The sequence below is a fragment of the Podarcis tiliguerta genome (assembly GCF_965153285.1).
Source record: "Podarcis tiliguerta genome assembly, chromosome: 4".
Lineage (NCBI taxonomy): Eukaryota > Metazoa > Chordata > Lepidosauria > Squamata > Lacertidae > Podarcis > Podarcis tiliguerta.
In genome coordinates this window covers 96286357-96305982 of record NC_139537.1, presented here as the reverse complement: position 1 = coordinate 96305982, position 19626 = coordinate 96286357, and the positions used below count along the sequence as shown (strand labels likewise).

Here is a 19626-nt window from a genome sequence, read left to right as displayed (position 1 = left end):
CGCGTTCAGATGTTCAGTGAACAGCAGAGGCAATATATCCAAATTTTATACGTTGGACTGCACCTAAGACAAATATGCACTTACAGGAATTCTGTACTGATAAATTTTGTTCTCAATTACAGGCAAAAATGCACAATTTCTCCCCATCCAGAAATAAACTTTCCAATTATGACTGGTCTGAAATATAATGTAGAAAATTGTGTTGTGGGTGGGGGCAGCACTTGTAGATAAAAAGTACCGTATTTTTTGCTCTATAAGACTCACTTTTCCTCTCCTTAAAAAGTAAGGGCAAATGTGTGTGCGTCTTATGGAGCAAATGCAGGCTGCGCAGCTATCACAGAAGCCAGAACAGCAAGAGGGATTGCTGCTTTCACTGTGCAGCGATCCCTCTTGCTGTTCTGGCTTCTGAGATTCAGATTTTTTTTTTTCTTGTTTTCCTCCTCCAAAAACTAGGTGCGTCTTATGGTCTGGTGCATCTTATATAGCGAAAAATACTGGTCTTCATTTGATCTTGGCTTTAGTTTGCTTGATGGGTTGCCACCTTCCATCAAAGATTCTCAAGTGTTTTGCTTGAGTAGGCTGTTCCAAACTCACCAGGACATTTTCTTTTAGATAAAATATGAAAACAAATGTGCTTATTTGGCATATTTTTATCCCACCTTTTTCAGAAAAGCATAAGCATACCAGAATAAAATAACACAAACAATAAAAGCAGCACGATAAAAGAGCAAAGGGTTATGCAGTAAAATCAAGCCAGCAATTGAAACTAAGATAAAATGATGGTGTAGATAAAAGGTAGATGACTGAGACTCCAATAACAATAAATTCCACTTAAAGGCAGGTGAGAACAGGACACACTGTGGTGGCTGAATGATAACAGAGATGGTGGCAGGTGAACGTGTCTCAGCATCAAACTCCGGAATCTGGACACTGCCACTGAAAAGAGCCATTCTCCAATAGTTGCTTCTTAACTCCCAAGGACTTGTGCACCTGAAAAGTGGCTTTTACTTCCTATCAACTGCAAAAGGAGGCGGTAAATCAGGATATATATGAGCTCATTCTTGCTTCTTGCCAGTAGGGTGATCCCAAAGTTTGAAACAAACAGGTCAACGAGGAAGCCTCTTGGTTTACAAACTTGGGAATGGTCCGATGGAGAAAGAATTGCTTCAGTGGCCAGCTAACAGGTTAGCAGACACCTGCAACTCTTATGGAAATGAGAAAGAGGAGTGATGTGTGTGTATGTGTATTTTCCACTGTTTGCATGTAATTGGGCTAAGAGGGGTGTAATTTGTGGCCTACTCAATGATGCATGGGATAGGATGGGCTCTTGTTCACCTTTTCTTAAAACAGCTCCCAAGTACCCATCTTTGCTGTGAACCTTCGTGGAACTTGGTGTGCCTGATTTCTGAGTAGTCATACCTCTTGTTACGTTTGGTTCAGGTTACGTCTTTTCAGGTTGCGTCCCGCTGAGACCCGGAAGTACCGGAAAGGGTTACTTCCGGGTTTCGCCACTCACGCATGCGCAGATGCTGAAAATGACGTCATGTGCATGTGCAGAAGCGGCGAAACACAACCCGCGCATGTGCAGACGCGGGTTGTGTTCTGCTCATGTTGCGAACGGGGCTCTGGAATGGATCCCGTTCGCAACCAGAGGTACCACTGTAGAAATGCATGAAATGTCTTGCTTCCCACACTTGGAGGAAAGACTCAGACAAGACCCTTGGCTTGGGATTTTCCCAGAGCTTTACCAAATCAGCATACAGTCTCAGTAGCAGCTTCAAGTATAGGATACGTAGTTTAATAGTGCCTAAGCAGAGTTTGAGGATATATGGCTAGGCATAGGCAAATATATTGTCCAAACACTTGACATGCCCCTTCAATTCTGCTTTGAAAGAGCAGGTGGAGCCAGTCTGTCTTGCAGTTCTCATCCCATGTAGGAAGACTATGCTTGTAAGCAAATGTTTCTACTGGGGGTGTGCTGCTCCTGGGTCTGTTCATGCTGGTGTAGATGGTGGTGCATCTTTAGTGATGGGACTTGAGCCCAACTCTCTGACTGTCCTGCCATCTCCAGCTTAGCCAACTCCACCAATTCACCACCTGTCACTTCAGGTCTTTAGGAGACTGACTCAACCAATTCTCCCTGATCACTGGGAAGCCAAGTGACTGTGTGTCAGAGCCCTCTTCCCCATCACTGCCCAAACTCTCCCTACCTCCAATCCTAGGGACCTCCTCTGGCAGATTCTGCCACTCCCAAGCTGCCCCACAACATTGAATTGCACTGTAAATTGCCATTGCCCCGCGCTCCCGGGCTACTTCCCCCTTTGCCGGCAGCCTTCCCCAACTTCTTTCCGGCGGTTCAGGGGAGGCAAGGGAGCCACGGCCGGGATGGGCGCCAATGTCCTGCATCCCTGATGGCCCTTGTGGTGGCATCCTGGGCGGGCGGGGGGGAGGGCGCTCTCCATTGTGGCCTTGGAAGGCAAGGCAGGGCCATGGACCTTGGGCAGCCGTTTCAGCAGTGATATCATAAAAGCCCATTTTTGTAAGGTCGCGAATATAAGCCACACTTTTTTGGGGGGAAAGTGTGGCTTATATTTGGGCCAATACAGTATTCATAATCTGCGTAATTTGTCACTCTGGTTAAGTATGGACTTTTCTACTATTTCCTAGCACTGCATATGCTATTACAGAAAAGATAATAAGTGTATTGTGCTAGTGAATATTTAATTCAAAAAGGTGTCTCTGCAGACCTTCTGCAGCAATTCTTTCTGTCCTATGAAAAATATAGCATGGCCTTCCTATTGCCACCCTCTGGGATTTACAGCTTCTGTCCAGGCTTGACTGTTGCTTAAGACTTCTGCAGGCCTCCCTGCTTATTCCTCTTCCTCATCTCTTTGCTTTTCTCCACAGAACCATCTTTGGCTTTGTCAAGTGGGGAAGAGATTACGGTATTCAGAGCTACAGTGGTACCTCGGGTTAAGAACTTAATTTGTTCTGGAAGTCTGTTCTTAACCTGAAACTCTTCTTAACCTGAAGCACCACTTTAGAGGTTCTGCAAAACCAGCTTCCCTTCAAAACTGGTAGGAGTTGTTTGGGTTTTTTTTTTTTAGGAAAGGAAGAAGCAATATTTATATAGTATCTTATTCATGGATTTGGATACTGGCCTTTTAAAAAAAGCTTTCTTTCTTTCTAGTTCAGTTACATCGCTTGTTGTTTATGTGAAACAATGCTACATAACCTCATTTTCATTCTGGAATGAATATATATATATAATAATAAATGTTTGCAATGCAAAACACATAACATATAAATGGAAGGAGAAGAACAAACATACATAAATTTATATCCTAATTATGTTTGTAAAGTGGTAATATATTCTTGTGCTATTGGAAGCATCAAAATAGTCTCTTTATGAAGAAGGATGTATGAGGGCACACCAAACCTCAATGAAACAAGGCATGAGGCAGATTCTAAAGCACCAAACAGATCAGTCCTGCATAACTTGTTATCTACCAATGTAAACTGGCCTTCCTTCTGGCCCCTGGACACCTCTGCCTCACAATTTATTATGATCCCAAGGAAACCAGGAATTGTAAAAATGCCCTTAACGCATCATCCTATGAGTCTTGTGGGTTGTAAGCCTTAAATAGACAAATGTCTTTCAGTTGCATTCTGTATGATTTTTTCAGCACAATGGCCCTTTACAAGGAGACCCAAGGAGGTTAGATTGGCCTCAGCCAGGGGCAGGGCCTTTTCAGCTCTGGCCCCGGCCTGGTGGAATGCCTTACCACAGGAGATCAGGGCCCTGAGGGATTTGACATCTTTCCACAGGGCCTGCAAGACGGAGCTGTTCTGCCTGACCTTTGGGCTGGACTCAGTCTAACCCCTGCTTTCATTTATTTATTTTTGATGGAATCCCTTATGTGGGATTTATATATAAATTTTCCCTCGGCTCTTTTTGCTGGCCCATGTAGGACCAGCATGGATAGTTGGCCCCAGGGAATATTTGATGTTTTCTCCCCTTATGGCTTTGATATTTAGGCTACCACAAAAACGAGGCTGCATTTTAAACTGTATTCTAACTTATATTTTAATCAACTTTAAAAAATAATGATTTTACTGTATTTATATTTAGTGTTAGCTACCCTGAGCCCAGTCTTGGCTGGGGAGGATGGGGGTACAAATAAAATATTATTATTATTATTATTATTATTATTATTATTATTATTATTATATCCTAGTCATCAGGGTCTTGGGTGAATGGGAACATTTCCCAGACAGAAGAACCTGTGTGTACTCAGGGTGCCCCGTTAGAGGGTTCTAGATGTAAGAGGAGAGCAGACAGGCCATAGAGCTTCCACCAGAGGCCACAATTCTTGGCACGACCCTGTACAAAGTTTCAGGCCTCCAGAAGGAGTAAATGGATATTATACTCAATGATGTAGCCAAACTCTTCCTACATCTGAAATCAAAGTTGTGGCTTTATCCCAGATCGTTGTCTGTCCATTCAGCGTATTTGTTCAAGACTTATCACCAAGACTTTAAACGTTTACTGCCACAGGTTTTCAAATAGAAATGTGATCAAGAAACCTAAATAACACATTTTCATTCATCCAACATATATTTTTCAATCGAAAACATGCAGTACCATAAATGATTTAACAAGATCTGATTCTATATACAGAACTACTTCGCACTCCCAGACCCTGGAAACAGATGCTCATCACAGCAGAGGATAGACATTAATTGTACATATATATTTTCCTCGGAACTACTGGGCACATAATACATAAAGTACAGTTTTATAAGTGATGTACTTAGCCTGATCTGAAAGGAGATAAATCAGGGATATTAATAAAATGAAACAGGGATATTAATAAAATGTGTTTTTTATTTGTTTCTTTCCCCTCCCAGCTATTCTATCAAAACCCTTGCTGACAATTATTTGTTGTAATTCCCCACAGCTGAGGAACAGAATAGCGTTCTAGAAAATGAAGCTGCAGTAATAAACATTTTGTTTGGGCGTGAGAAAAGTGCCAACATCTAGTGGTGGACAAGAGCTTATTGTCACTAGATGGAAGAATGTAGCACTGCCACCAAAAGAACATGGTTCTATTTTAACACCAAGGCTCTAGTAGAAGCCATAATGACAATGATTATCATAATTATTATTATTTGTCGAGTGCTTAAAATAGACGAAGCACTCGCTGTTCTTCTTGCCACCTCTCTTAAACAAATTTGTAAGGATGCCTGGGGCATATTTTTCACAAAGATGTGGTCTGCATTACCAACACGTTTTCTGTTGAATTTCCAGTTGTGTTTCTACTTCGCCACATTTTTGGTTCCTTAAATGTAGAAATCATACAAAATTCAGAGGGCCCTGCAAATATGACTGGTCATCTGGCACTTCAAATTAAAGTCGAAGTCTCTTTGCTTCAAAGTGGTGCCAAAATTTAGGCTGCACCAGATTATCATTAGGCAGTAGATCCCCACGCTAACTTCTGTTGAGAGACTACACTTGTCTGGTGGGGCACAGCATGCTGACGATGCTAATGTACATCACAACATTGATTTCAGATGCAACTTTAGAGAAACCTAATTTTAACAAATGATTCCTAGCGTCACGAGAAGAAAGTGCTAGGCTTAGCAAAGTTACTTTGTTGACCCCAATACTCATTCCACTCTCCCTTCAATGTACTTTTATTGCCGAATCAGTCAGAGTCCCATTCATCTTAAGTGCTGAAGCTGGGGGGGGGGGGCATATGTGCATCCTCTAGGTCCAGACTTGGAGGCTACTCCATAAAATGGGCGACACGGGTGGCGCTGTGGGTTAAACCACAGAGCCTAGGACTTGCCAATCAAAAGGTCGGCGGTTCGAATCCCCACGACGGGGTGAGCTCCCATTGCTCAGTCCCAGCTCCCGCCAACCTAGCACTTTGAAAGCACGTCAAAGTGCAAGTAGATATATAGGTACCACTCTGGCAGGAAGGTAAACAGTGTTTCCGTGCACTGCTCTGGTTCGCCAGAAGCGGCTAAGTCATTCTGGCCACATGACCCGAAAGCTGTACGCCGGCTCCCTCGGCCAATAAAGCGAGATGAGCGCCGCAACCCCAGAGTCAGCCACGACTGGACCTAATGGTCAGGGGTCCCTTTACCTTTTACCATAACAACTAAATAGGATTTTCATTCTCCTCCAATGGCGCTCGCTTCAAAAGAGTCAAATGTTTTCTAGTACCTGGTTCAGGTGTTCACAGATGTTCTATCCATAAGTTCCCACTTCCTTCTCTGCCTCCTTCTATTTTCCACCCAAACCTCATAAACCTTTTGCGGGACAGAAAGAGGAAGCAGCAGTAGAATCTTGAACCATCCTTTTACAGGCAGGAAAAGGGATTGGCACTCCATGTCCCCTGACGGCGGGGGGGGGGGGGGAATCTATTTGTGTCAATCTCCACCAACAGAGGTGTCAAGGGGTGCTTTGAGTGTTGGGGTGGGCAGGATGTTGCTTGCCCCAATCCTACTCTTGAGGAACACAATAGGGCCACTCACATTTGCAACATCTGTAAAGTGACTCCCCGTTTGTGGAATTCTGTCCCCAGGGAAACTTGCCAGGCACCTTCATTACATATCTTTAGGCAGCAGGCGAAAACATTTCTTTATAACCCGGCCTTGGGCTGAGTGACATTCTATGGCCTTTTAAATGTGATTGTGGGAGGAGGTGCTACTAGTTTGTACTTCATTGGTATTTTGTGTTCCGAAAGTTTTGAAACAGAGCAGCTTTCCAAAAGCTAAGCCAAATAGAGGAGTGTGTTTGGAGGGAGTCTGTATTCTGCCGCAGGTGGCTGCTAAGCTAGTTTTAGAAATACAGTGGTGCCCTGCAAGACGAATGCCTCGCAAGACGGAAAACCCGCTAGACGAAAGGGTTTTCCGTTTTTCAATGCGCTTCGCAGGACGAATTTCCCTATGGGCTTGCTTCGCAAGACGAAAATGTCTTGCAAGTCTTGAGATTTTTTTTCACTCCCCACCCCCTTTTTCTAAGCCGCTAAGCCGCTAATAGCCTTTTAGCAGCTAATCCGCTAATCCCTTAAACCTTTAATAGCCGCTAATAGCCGCTAATCCGCTAATAGTGCTAATCCGCTAAACCGCTAATAGGGTTGCTTCGCAAGACGAAAAAACCGCTAGACGAAGAGACTCGCGGAACGAATTAATTTCGTCTTGCGAGGCACCACTGTATTACTATGAAAGAGATACCAGCAATAGCTTCAGTGGCCATGTTCCTTAACACCACAGTCCAAACTCAAAATCAGTTGCAACGAGAGAGTTTAGATTCAACAGATCTTGGATTTTTCTGGCCACCTGGCATAAATCGCCAAAAAGAAGTATTCTTAGGCACGTTGGACCAAGGCAAGACTTACACCTATTCTGAATACTTTCCAGTCATGTGGCATAGAGCAAAAACCTCAAAACGCAGGCCTGTGCTCAGCCAGCAGAAGCCCCCTCCCAGAGGGTCCTGAACAGAATTTGGTCTAGAGGTAACTTATGCTTGTGTAAGTTACACCAGTTTCCCATAGTTAGGATTGTTCTGTAAGTAAATGTGCTCTGTACCATTATTTTACTATCATCTCTAGTTCATTTAATGCGCTCTCTTGACCACCCCTGTGAGTCCCATGTTTTAATGCGCTGGGCATGCAGAAGTGGTTGTTATTTAATGAGCTAGCACAGCTGTGATTTGAGATAATTTTCTAATCTCTTCTTCAATAACCAACTGAAATTGCTTACGTTTCACTACAGTAACGCTAATGCAAAGCGCAGACGTGGACAGTTGGCATGAATGCATGACAGCAGCTAAACTATGTGGCAATCCACTCAACCTTTATAAGTTACCATCAGACTAAATGGGAGCCCACCACTACAGGCAATATTAATTTTACAAAGGCTTTCTGTATTTGTGTTTAGATTTCCACAGCATCTTAAAGTTTCTGGAGAAAAGTCTTGAAAAATACTGACTGGACTGGTTTTTGAAGGTAATTTGTTTCATCCTATGTAATCATGCATAATTTGCTTCCTTTTGTGCCAAGAAAATAATGGTCTATCATGTGTTTTGGTTTGGCTCTTGCTGAAAACTTTTGGTGCAAATGCCCTATGTGTCCATGCAAAGTTGACTTCAGAAATAAGGCAGAAATACAACAAAGAGCCATGGTATTGAGAAATGCAGCATAGGATCTTCTTCCACTGACTCAAGAATCCCATAAAACACCAGGTTCAGATGGCAATCGCGTTTTCAAGATTTGAAAGTTCAGATTGTAGGTCTCTAGCAACTTGCTTCATGCTTCTGACCCGTTTCTATCACTGCATTACACAGAGAGATCAGATAGATTATTCAAAACCTCAGGATTTTTTCCTCTGTCTCTTTTCTTCTGTAGCTCTGATTAAATCCACTGTAGGCGCTGGCCATGATTCTCTGTTGTATCACATTCTTTTAGCTTTTGTCTACAAGTTAGGCTTTGTGTTTTACCTGAGAGATTCTGTTAGAATAATGATGGTATTATTGGGATGTTGGGACTCAATATTCTGTTCCTTCTTTTCACAGGAAATGTTCAGCAATTCACAGATTGATTGATTTTGCTGTTTAATGTGTTTTCTACCACTGTTTTCTTCTAACAGAAGCTCAGAGTTTTTGGGATACACTGCTATCTTTTGAGGGGTGTGGGGTAGGAACACCTACAACAACCAGGAAGGAGGGTCCCAGTATTTCCTCGCTACAGGTTGTCAACATCAATAATTGCTTCCAAGCCCAGAAAAGACGGTTGCAAGAATGAAGTCAGATGAGAATGTGAGTATATACAAAGTTCTGGAATCAGAAGCAAGTGTATTGGTAACCATGGCAACACAAACATAGAGGGCTATCGCAAAGGGTGGTGATTAGAATCCAGCTTATAACTGAAGGAGATTTCTCAAGTGATGGAGGCAGAGATTCTGCAAACTTCACAATTACAGGAGGTTTTATTTCCCCAAGCTCCATGTTGCTTTGCTCAAGCAAAAGTACTTTTTTTTTGGGGGGGGGAGCAGAAAAAGTCTCACCGAGTTCTGATGTTTATGAGCAAAGTAGCATGGAAAGTATCATATACACTATAGGTAAGCCCTGGGGAAAATAGTTTCCTGATCCTGTCTCTTAGTTATCTATCTGGAATTTTCATCTTTCAAACATGGGCTAAGTAGACATGGCAACACATTAATTGATTTATGTGCACGGAATCCAACTCTGATTGGAAAATATAGTTAACAGATGTGGTTATGTGACATTTTCTGCTGGGAGGGAGTCACCTCTTTTTCACACAAGTACCCTCTAGCCTTCTATTTTCAAGGGATCCCTACACACTTATTTCCTCTTATTATATAGAATTCAGGTTATGAAAAAATTACAGAATTACACATCATGCTATCCCACATTCAGTATACTACTAGCAGATGTCTGGAAAATGAAAAAGCTTGAACAGCCAGTCATTGGGACACAGATATTTTATTTAGCTAGCAAATGGGTCTGAATGGGAAAACCTCACATTTCCCCCACCCCCATTCCCAAACTTGCTCAAGGAGCAGCACCCATCAGAGCTCCACACAAAGCTTTATCCCTGCTACAGTTGAGGTCATTCATGTAATTAGACTCTCCTACACCTACTATTGAAACCAGACTCATTTTGGTGCCTTGATACGAGTTCAATCATGCTTATGACATAATACAGCCAACAGTGACGTTCATGTAAAGTCTGAGGGCATTTAGTAACCACAACAATATGACTTATGCAGCTCATTCGTAGACAAGGCAGAACTTTGCAAAGGCAAGGTGATCCATGTAGTTTGGACATCTTTTGCGGGGGTTTCATACATGCAAAGCAGGTGCTCTGCTATTGAGACACATTATGCCAAAACAACCTGATTTGCAATGTTTTTGTCTTTGTACACACTGATGCATTATCCCTTAGGGACAAACTAGGTATTACATAGCAGACTTATGTAGCAGTCTTCCAATGTGGTTGTGTCTGTGGGTTTTTGTTCTTTTTAAGAAAAGGAAAAGAATTGAGGAAATCTCTCCCAGTTTGAAGTGAGGAATGGGCTACATAAACCTTTCTCTCCTGGCTGTTTTGCTACTCAAAATTTTCTCCCTGCTGCTCTTTTGCTTATGGAATAAAATATGTTTACTCTGATTGGAAAGGCAATCTGGCAGTAGGAATTTTGACAGGAAAAATGTCTAGCTGAAAAAGGTTAAGCAGTGCCTTCCCTGCTATATTTCCACTCAAACTGGCAGCTTCCTTTGGATAAGTTCAAATTTTTAAAACATGTCAGAAGATTGTTAGTCTTCTGCCACGTAATGACCAGTTCATCCCTTGGTTTCAGTAACTTACAACAATAAATGGATGATCCTTATGGTAATTAAAATTAAGCCGAGTTTGATTAGAACAATGATGGGCTCAAGAAACACATATAAGCATTATAATGTTTTTGTCTCTCTTACTGCACTTCTAGGCCCCAATGGAATTGCCTTAGAATTGCTGCATGTTATCTTTACATGATGTGATGAGCTGCCGTTTGCCTGTCTTCCACAAGCTTCTCACATGCAGGAAACGTGTAAAAGCATTGAAAGAGACAAGAATTCACATGCTTTCATAAGAAGTTAAGGTAGATTTGTGAGTGTGTTCCTTTGGATCTCCTTTTTTTTGTAGCAAAGTCCCATTGGGTCAAAAGGCTCAGTCTTCCCTCAGTGTCGAGATGTTTCCCAAACACAGAACATAACATCAGTGCAATCTCAGAGATGATGCATAATTCTAGTGGGAGGGACAGTCCGTTATCAGAGAAACAATCAATGTGTTGTTAGTGTTGAATCATTTCTGATGAAGAAAGAAGCTAAGCCTTTCCAACCTTCATTCATTACTTTAGGAGGAAACATTATTCTCTCCTGTCTATTGTCTGAGTACATGGCAGGAGAGCGTAAACCATTTCAAGATAAGGCCTTGAGAGAGAACGAGAGACAGAAAAATAAATCAGTTACCTACATTTTCTTTTAATAAAACTATGGTTTAAAAAGTGACAGTGTGCTATGACGGTTTCAGAGTTAAAATGTCTAGTGCTATGAAAACCATTCATTAAGCCGCTCCAGTCCTTTTGAAGAGTTGGTCTTGGGCATGGCTAGTTTGCTATGTCTGCATTACACAGCCTGTAGAGGAGTATCTGAACTTGCCCCTTTTGTGTTCATAGAGGGGCTCCTACAACAGCTGGTTGATTTTTCCTTGTTCAGCCACTGAGCAGTGTGTAATGACTGGAAAAGGCATCAAATCCTCATTATTTTTCCTCCCCATTTTAAACTTCTTCAAGTTGTGGTCAACAGAGTGCCGAGTGTATCTATTGATCCTTATGCTCAACAAAGTTTTGTCTCTTGTTTCTCTGACAGAAAAATCCACCTAGAAGTCAATAAAATCCACCGCTGATAAAAATCATGGCTGCTTTATGACTACAACGCAGGCCCCAGCTCTTCCGATGTTCAGAGATGCCATCTGCAGAGAAGAAACAAATATCAGCTTCAGAGTTTACATTTGGGAGTGAAAGGCTGCAGTTTTATGGCATGTACTTCTGAGGTGTCAAAAGAAGCAACTGGTAATTCAGCAATACATTATACAGGAAACCTAATATTGCTGCATCCTGCTTGTTATGCATGGAAGGATTGCATTAGTGGTGGAGTTATGAGCTGGAGTTGAAGACCCTGGCCTAGTGCCTCGCCTCCACAACTGCTATGAGGGACATAAAGATCTACAGTATCTGCAAACTGCAGCTAACAAATGCTGTTCTCCGTTACTCATTAATAACCTTTTAAATTATGGAACTGTTACAGCTTCAAACATGTATACATTAACTGTCTCCAAGTATTCCACAGCATTCATGCTTGCTTGTTTTAATGTGCTGCCTTCTGCACTGGTAAGTAGATGATTTAAAAAGATCCTGGTTAATGAACATGTGTTTGTGAGTAGCTCAAGCAATATAGACTCTGCTGATCATGTTTCTCTGTATTGTAACAGGGTATAGGAAAAGGTTGATTCTCCCTCTATTGAAAAGTCTTCTGGGAAGATCTCCTGAAAATTTGGAACTGTTTTGCTTAAGGGATGGCTCTTACTAAGAGAATTGCAAGGGGGGGGATTGACTTCAATTCAGATCAAGAGAATTCTTTTGCTGGCTTCTTGAAAAATATATAGAAAGAAATAAGTTTTATTTGCATGTGTTTTCATTACATTTATAAGCAACGTTTTAATGTTCTCTACAGTTAGGCACGTTAAAAACAAATTGACAAATAAAATGAAGACACAAGTAAAAAGTGTACTTTGCAATGTTGGAGTCTTAAAACTACAGCAAGCAGTAGTAATTTCAACTAGAGTGGTACCTCGGGTTAAGAACGTAATTAATTCTGGAGGTCCATTCTTAACCTGAAACTCTTCTTAACCTGAGGTACTACTTTACCTAATGGGGCCTTCTGCCGCCGCCACACGATTTCTGTTCTCATCCTGAAGCGAAGTTCTTAACCTGAGGAACTATTTCTGGGTTAGCAGAGTCTGTAACCTGAAGCGTCTGTAACCCGAGGTACCACTGTATGTGGAACTCTGGAATTGCCACTTTTTTCTCTAGAGCATAGTGAAATATATTGTTTTACATTCATTGCATATCATGTATCACATTTCTATTCTTGTGACATTTATACTTGCTGAAATTGTTCCTATGATTTTGGGAATAGAGTGAATGATGAAATATAAAGCCAAAAGCTAAATCATTGACTTTCCAGGTCAGAATTACTTTCCTTCCTGCTGTATAATTTATCTGCAAGAGGTTTGATTTCAAGAAATGCAAAAGAGCACTTTAACAAATGGGCTACGTGCTCTTGCCTTTCTTGTAAGGCAGAATAGCTCGGAGGCACACCCTTCTTACATTCAGTAAAAGACTGTCATCCACGTGTTAAGATCCTAAATCACAGTATGTAAGCTCCAGATTTGTAGCATTTACATATGGAGGAGAGGCAGACTTTTTAGCACAGTGATGGGGAGACTTTGCCCTTCCAGATGCTGCTGAACTACAGCTGCCATCAGCCCCAGCAAATATGGTCAGTGGCAAAGGATGATGCGAGTTTCAGTTCAGCAATATCTGGAGGGCCAAAGGTTGCTAACCCCTGTTTTAGCAGATTCCCCTTCTCACATTGCGGCATGGACAAACGGACAGCCAAGTTGATGGGACAGGTCGTGAGTTAGAAATATAATTAATAAACTCCAGTCTTCTAATTCAAGCCTTTTAAGTGAGCCACCTTTAACTCCCTTACCCACAGCACAGACAGAGGTGTCTCCTCCATGCTGGCTCAGCCAGGATCCAGCCAGCTGAGCCAAGCCCAGTAGATCTTAAACTGACATAATCCCTGGAAAAGAGTCATGGTGGGAGTGGGACTAGAGAGGGGCAGATTTTCCTGGATCCAACGGCCTGGATCCAAAGGCCATTCAGCTTAGTCACATGTCTTGGTGACCCAGCACAAAACACTATTTTAAAGTCTTGTGTTCCATCTGCCAGGCTTAGGCATGGTTTGGATCTAGTGCAATTTTTGGTTTGAACATGGTTTGGATCTAGTGCAATTTTATGCTGGTTTAATTTATGCCAGTTTCTTGTGTATAGGATTGCTCCCTTAATCATGTCTATTAAATTCAATGGGTCTACTCAGAGCAGAACTGGCATTAAACACCATCCTGCAAGCATACATAAAATAGTATTGGAATGAAAATAGTAATTACCAAATAATCCTACACTCATAAAGTTTCTAATAAAGGTTTGGGACATGTAGGAACAGAAAAGCTGACACTTTTGAATTTGCCACAAATGTCTAGCAATTTTTAATCTGTTACAATTCATAGTTGCCATATAGAAAAATGTCCTAAAACTTCCCATAGGAACATATTTCTCTTCCTGTGAATTCAAGCCGAATAGTAAGTCTCTAAGGATGATACAGACTTGATGGATATTATTCTGACTTTTTGTTGAAAGGCTGCATCCTTACTCATGGGCTTTGTTGCCTGATGCAGCAATGCACACAACAGAAACAACAACAAGGGCACCCTCTTGTTTCCAATTCCTATTGTACTTTGCTTGGAGGCCACTGGCTCTTGGCTTCAAAATGTATGCCACAACTACCTTGGGAGACATTGCTTCAAATGCCAATTAAGCCAAGCATAAGCTCAGTGGGGTGCTTCAGACAGTCTGCTGTCTGCGAGACTGAATTTCCTGGAAGAAATTATGCCCTCCCTCGCTGGGATGTTTGGAGGGCAAGAACTGCCAAACATACTTACTTGGAAGGTGTCCCACTCTAATCAATGGGGCTTCCTTCCCAAGTAAACATGGATTGGTTCATGGTATAAAACTGAAATACCGGTTCAATGCAACAACAACTTTGGAAAATAGTAACTATAAATTGTAGTTAATAGAAAGTACGGTACTTTTTAAAGAAACGCTATCTTATGTACACAAAACATAAAACTGGGGGAGGGGGGAACACGCTTGTCACAAATATGAACACCAGAGACTTGTAACAAACCCTGATGTATTTTCAAGCTGAAGTATTGTAAAATACGAAAGCAAAAAAAAGGAAATAAGGATTCCAATGAGAGATCTGACAAATAAGGTTATATGGATAACAAGATACTGCCATTTTATATAACTTTTTTTTGGTTTCTCTCTCTTCGGAGAACTCTTATAGCAGAGAAAGCTAAACAGCAGTTATAATTGCATAGCTGCGGGGATCCTCGCTGCCCACTAGTTCCAACAAGCCTTCTGTGAAAACTGTGCAAAACATAAAACCACACAACTACCTGTGTCCATTCATTAGTTTGGGGGTCGTATGACTCCATGGTGTTCAGGTATGTCTGCCCGTCATATCCACCTACTGCATACAATTTATCACCGAGGATACACACTCCAACAGCATCACGGGGCATGCTCAGTGGAGCTACCATTGTCCAAGTATCCGTTTTGGGGTCATACCTGCACAACAAAAGGGAAGGTATATCTCATGAAAGAACATATTTAGCAATCCAGCCCATATTCAACATCAGCAGAATTATTCATTCATTCATTTGTCATGAACTTCCCAAAATCAACCTCTTTAGCAAGGGGGGGGAGGGGTCTGTCTGTTGAGATTCCTGCTCCGTGTTTGCAGTCATGAGACTGTTGTCTATCACATGACGGTGTATGTTTTCATTCCACAGCGTGGGAAGTGACGGAGACAGGATGTTTATGTTACTGTGTTCCGTGAAGTGGGACTATTGTCCTTTGTTCTTTCTCTCTTTGCTGTCTGATGAGAAAGAGGAAGGAGCTAAAGCAGAATGCTCTGAGTGTACTATATGTAAATAAAAGTAGATTAGCCAAAAGGCTGTGCTACTGAGTTCTGTTACGCAAACTGCAAATACTCTGCGGATCCCTAAGTGTGCTGATGCTTCATGGTATCAGTTGCTGTGATGTTCAGGCAGAAGAAAGCTTTTGAAGCTCCCAAACGATCGACCAGGAGGGAGAGAACATGCCAGTCGGGCATGTGTCTCTGCCAGAGTCCTACAGGAGAATAGGACGATCCTAACACTGTCATGCCAGAAATACTGAATTCACAAAGGTATCTTCACTAGGTTCCTTTCGGCCATTCAAGTGCTTTTAAGAAAGGTTATTATGTACTACACCTTAAGTCCCAACCAGCCCTATTAGTTTGCTGTTTAATCAAGTCCCTCCTCCCCTACTATCCACTACAGCAAGGCTCCATCAGAACCAGATTATCCAACATGCAATGCTGGCTCACCAAGCAGGGATATCTCAGCGAGGTGTGAGAGCTTAGTATGTAGCTCCAAATTCTAGGTAAAGGCTTTTAAAACTCAGAATCCCCACTTCAGTTTACTCTTGCAACTCATATGGTGAAAGGTCTACAGGAGTTTCAGTAGACAGTGTCTATCTGTGCCTGACTGGTAACAATTGGACCTAATCCTATCGCTTATTCAAATGCCATGCATAATTAGAATCTTAATGTAATCAGAAATTGGTTTCAAGCAATGGGTTCAAAGTATTGCAGGTTATAAATATCAAGATGGCTGATATATACAAATTTGTAAATGCATCCCACATTTCCCCAGGGAGCTCAGTTCAGCCTAGATAATCAGAAACCGAATTGCATCATGCATCTCTGAGATTTTAGCTATGAATATAGCAATTTCCTTGTTGGATCAGACAATTTGGGTCTGATAGCCCATGGTTCTGCTTTCAATTGAAGAAGATCAGAAACTTCTAAATGCTTGCAAGCATGGCATGCAAAAACAATCCTCTGTTGTTGTCCCTAAAATATGGCATTCAGAGGTATATGGGTCTGTGCAGAGTTCCATTTCACTATTGTGGCTTACCATTTATGAGAATATCCATTATGAATTTATCTAATTCTTTTAATAAGCTATCTAAGCTTGTGCACATCTTGTATGGGTGAATTCTGCAAGTTGATTCTGCTGGCGAGGTAACATTTACAATCACTGAATCTTGAGTTCCAAACCATTTTGGGTAAGGAATAGAGTGATTAAATGCCCACTTCACTTCACAATTGGCTATCAAGCATATTGAATTTGCTGTATGCTTCCCATCAAAATGAACTGGTTCATAGATACATTTTAGGACATTAAAAAAATGTATGAAGTATGCAAGCATCAAGTAGCACAGAATGTGAGCATCTCCAGTGGGTTAAATCATTATTTAGTAAGATTTATCTCCTAAAAGATATTCAACTATTGTCAGCTTTTATTAAATACTGATTGTAAAAATAGCTTCTACTTTTAATTCTCCATTAGGATTTAATTGGGTGCCATTGTTTCCTGTGAAAGCACTTAAAAGCATTTCTTCTGTTACTTCATTTGTTAAAACATTCTGTGTGTGGAACGTTAGGCATTTTTACGATTAGCACTGTAATAAAAGCTCTCAATATTTTCCAATTTCAAATTAATATTAATGAGAAATTACTTTATTAGACTTTCATAACAATTATTTCACTATAGATGATGCTGGGGATTGTAAGGGCTTTTAACAAGTGGAAAGCTCAAAAACCTTTCTCCTTGCCTTCAGCTTGGTCGTTCAAATTGATTTCTTTTTGTATTCAGGAACTTTATGATATCTCCTGCTTCACCCTGGGGCACATCAAGTTATTACAGAGATGAAGCATGCAGCCATTTCTTTAGCAGAAGAAACAGCATTGCAAAAAAGAAGCCAACATTTGAACTACTACCCTAGTATCTTTCACGTTCTGTTTTGGGGAGTTCCAAGTATTTTATTAATCCCTTGCTACTTGCATATTAGAAAAAACAAAAGGATGGTAAAAAAAGGAGGTGGCATTCTTGTTTGGGCTGTATTTTCTTTTTGTAGGTTTTCACCTTGATTTCTTTGTGGTTGAAAATGACAGTCCTGCAAAAAGCACCCTATTAAGGTTTATTTCCCTCAGGCGTGTGGAAATAAAAACACACACTTGCTGATACTGATTGTAATATGTCCATCAGCCACAGCACTGCAATGGTCTTGAGGTCGATGCCCCCTTTAGCCTTAATTTAATGTAATATTTAACTATTTGTGACACACTGCTTTTTAAAACAAAAACTGTGCTTGCTTTTTGAAGGGGTAAGGTAAGGTAAGATAAATAAACAAGTCATCTGATAACAAGTCTGGGGAACAATTTATACGAAAGAAGCTGGAATAAAGGAAAACAAATGTAAATTAAGCTGGTGTAAAGCTATGCCAGAACAAAACTCACTCTCACTGAGCTGGCCTAAGCCTAGCAGAGGGGAAACAAGCCTTTATAATAGTGTTTGAATTACGGCATCCTTTCTGCTGCCTTAAATACATGTAACCTCTACATGTCTGGATCACCTTGCCGAAACAGTCTTTCCTTTAACATAAGGTAAATCAGGTTCTTGCATATTGGAATTATTCCGCAACACACAATTTATTGCTGGAAGGACTCAAGCAGAGCTAAAAGTGCTCCTCCACTCTGCAGAACATAGCTATGCCTCTCTCGCCCTGATCTCGCCACTGCGATCCATGTGACAGTCACCTCCAGGCTTGATTATTGTAACTCACTCCACGTGGGGCTGCCCTTGAAGCTGACCCAGACACTCCAGTGGGTGCAGAATGCCGCGGTGAGACTCCTTACGGGGTCTTTGCCGTGGGATCACATCCAGTGCTATACCAGCTGCACTGGCGCCCAGTGGAGTACAGGATCAGGTTTAAGGTGCTGGTTTTAACCTTTAAAGCCCTATATGGCTTAGGACCCTTGTACCTATGGGACCACCTCTCCTGGTATGCCCCACAGAGAACCTTACGGTCTGCAAATAATAACAGCTTGGAGATCCCAGGCCCCAGGGAGATTAGGCTGGCCTTGACTGGCCTGGTGGAACGCTCTGGCACAAGAGATCAGGGCCCTGCGGGATTTGACATCTTTCCGCAGGGCCTGCAAGACGGAGATGTTCCGCCACGCCTTTGGTCAGCCTGACTCCCCTTATATTTTTGTATAAGAACTAGTATGAAAGAGGCCTCCCAGCATTCTCACAGACCCATATAAGAACAGCGTAAACAGTTGGGCCTGATGAACATTTACAGTTCCCAACCCTAATCCTGCGGAAAGCCATCTAATTAGATTTTAATTTGATCCTGACTTGTTTTTAGGAGGTAATTTATTTATTGTTTGATTTTATACCAATGTTATATTGGTATAAATATATTTGACATTATATATATATATTTGATGTCAGCCGCCCTGAGCCCAGTCTCGGCCGGGGAGGGGGGCAGGATACAAATAAAAGTTTATTATTATTATTATTATTATTATTATTATTATTATTATGCCCCAGATGTCAGAGAATGGGGTTAGCGTAACAGGTAGAGCAATGGTCTAATTACAAGGAAGTTTCAAATCAATTCTGAAAGAGAAGAACAAAGAGCTGACAAGCCATTTTTAACTGGAAGTATATCGCACAAATTATTCAGCGAAAGTGTTACATCTCTGTCATTTATTGATCGGCATGAACAGATTTTAGAAATATTTCCAATGATGAAATTAACAGGGGAGAGCTAAGGAGGAAAGAATATTGATAGCTTTGCTTAAAAATGGGTTGTATTTATTGTACTTGGGAATAACTAATTTCAGAACAATGTTCAGCTTTATATATTGTTTTTCTTATTGCAATTAACCTGTAGCTGTTCTTTTAAGAGTTTGTTTTAATAAATTCAAGCCATAAGACAACGGAATACATATTTATAGATGTTTAAGGGAGGAAGGGAACAGTCAAGTTTGCATTCAGAATCACTACGTAAAAACACATACAGAACGGGTACCTTTCAACATAGTCCAGGAGTCTGGAGCAGTGGTTAGAGGCAGGAGCATCATGGCCTCCGACTGCATAGAGAAAACCGTCACATGTAGCCACCCCAACGCCTCCTCTCCTTTTACACATTGGAGCACACATGTTCCATTTGTTTGTGTGGGGGTCATAGTACTCCATAGAACTCAAACAAGAACTTCCATCTCGACCGCCAACTGAATATAACCTAAAA

At 41.4% G+C, this 19626-nt stretch overlaps 1 protein-coding gene and 1 long non-coding RNA gene across 8 annotated transcripts in view; one reads left to right on the top strand and one right to left on the bottom strand.

Moving 5' to 3' along the window:
- The first annotated feature begins 8888 nt into the window (after window positions 1–8888).
- On the top strand, window positions 8889–18747 carry LOC310675387. 3 transcript variants are annotated; one of them, XR_014510087.1, is made up of 5 exons: window positions 8889–9129; window positions 10519–10671; window positions 11441–11961; window positions 15804–15906; window positions 17184–18747. It is a non-coding gene; the product is annotated as an uncharacterized lncRNA (long non-coding RNA). The 3 variants fall into 3 exon arrangements; XR_014510088.1 differs by lacking the exon at window positions 15804–15906 and having other exon boundaries at window positions 8891–9129; XR_014510089.1 differs by lacking the exons at window positions 15804–15906; window positions 17184–18747 and adding an exon at window positions 12063–12435 and having other exon boundaries at window positions 8891–9129.
- KLHL1 (kelch like family member 1) overlaps window positions 11034–19626 on the bottom strand; it is a 135303-nt gene continuing 126710 nt past the window's right edge. For 2 of the 5 annotated variants that reach the window (XM_083435835.1, XM_083435833.1), the window contains exons 9-11: window positions 19408–19620; window positions 14874–15048; window positions 11034–11543 (exon numbers count right to left, since the gene is read on the bottom strand). In XM_083435835.1, coding sequence (XP_083291961.1) covers window positions 11484–11543; window positions 14874–15048; window positions 19408–19620 — 448 coding nt within the window. In that variant the 3' untranslated portion in view covers window positions 11034–11483. Of the gene's footprint in view, window positions 11544–14873; window positions 15049–19407; window positions 19621–19626 lie in introns of those variants that run through there. The other 3 variants (XM_083435834.1, XM_083435836.1, XM_083435837.1) reach the window with 2 other exon arrangements.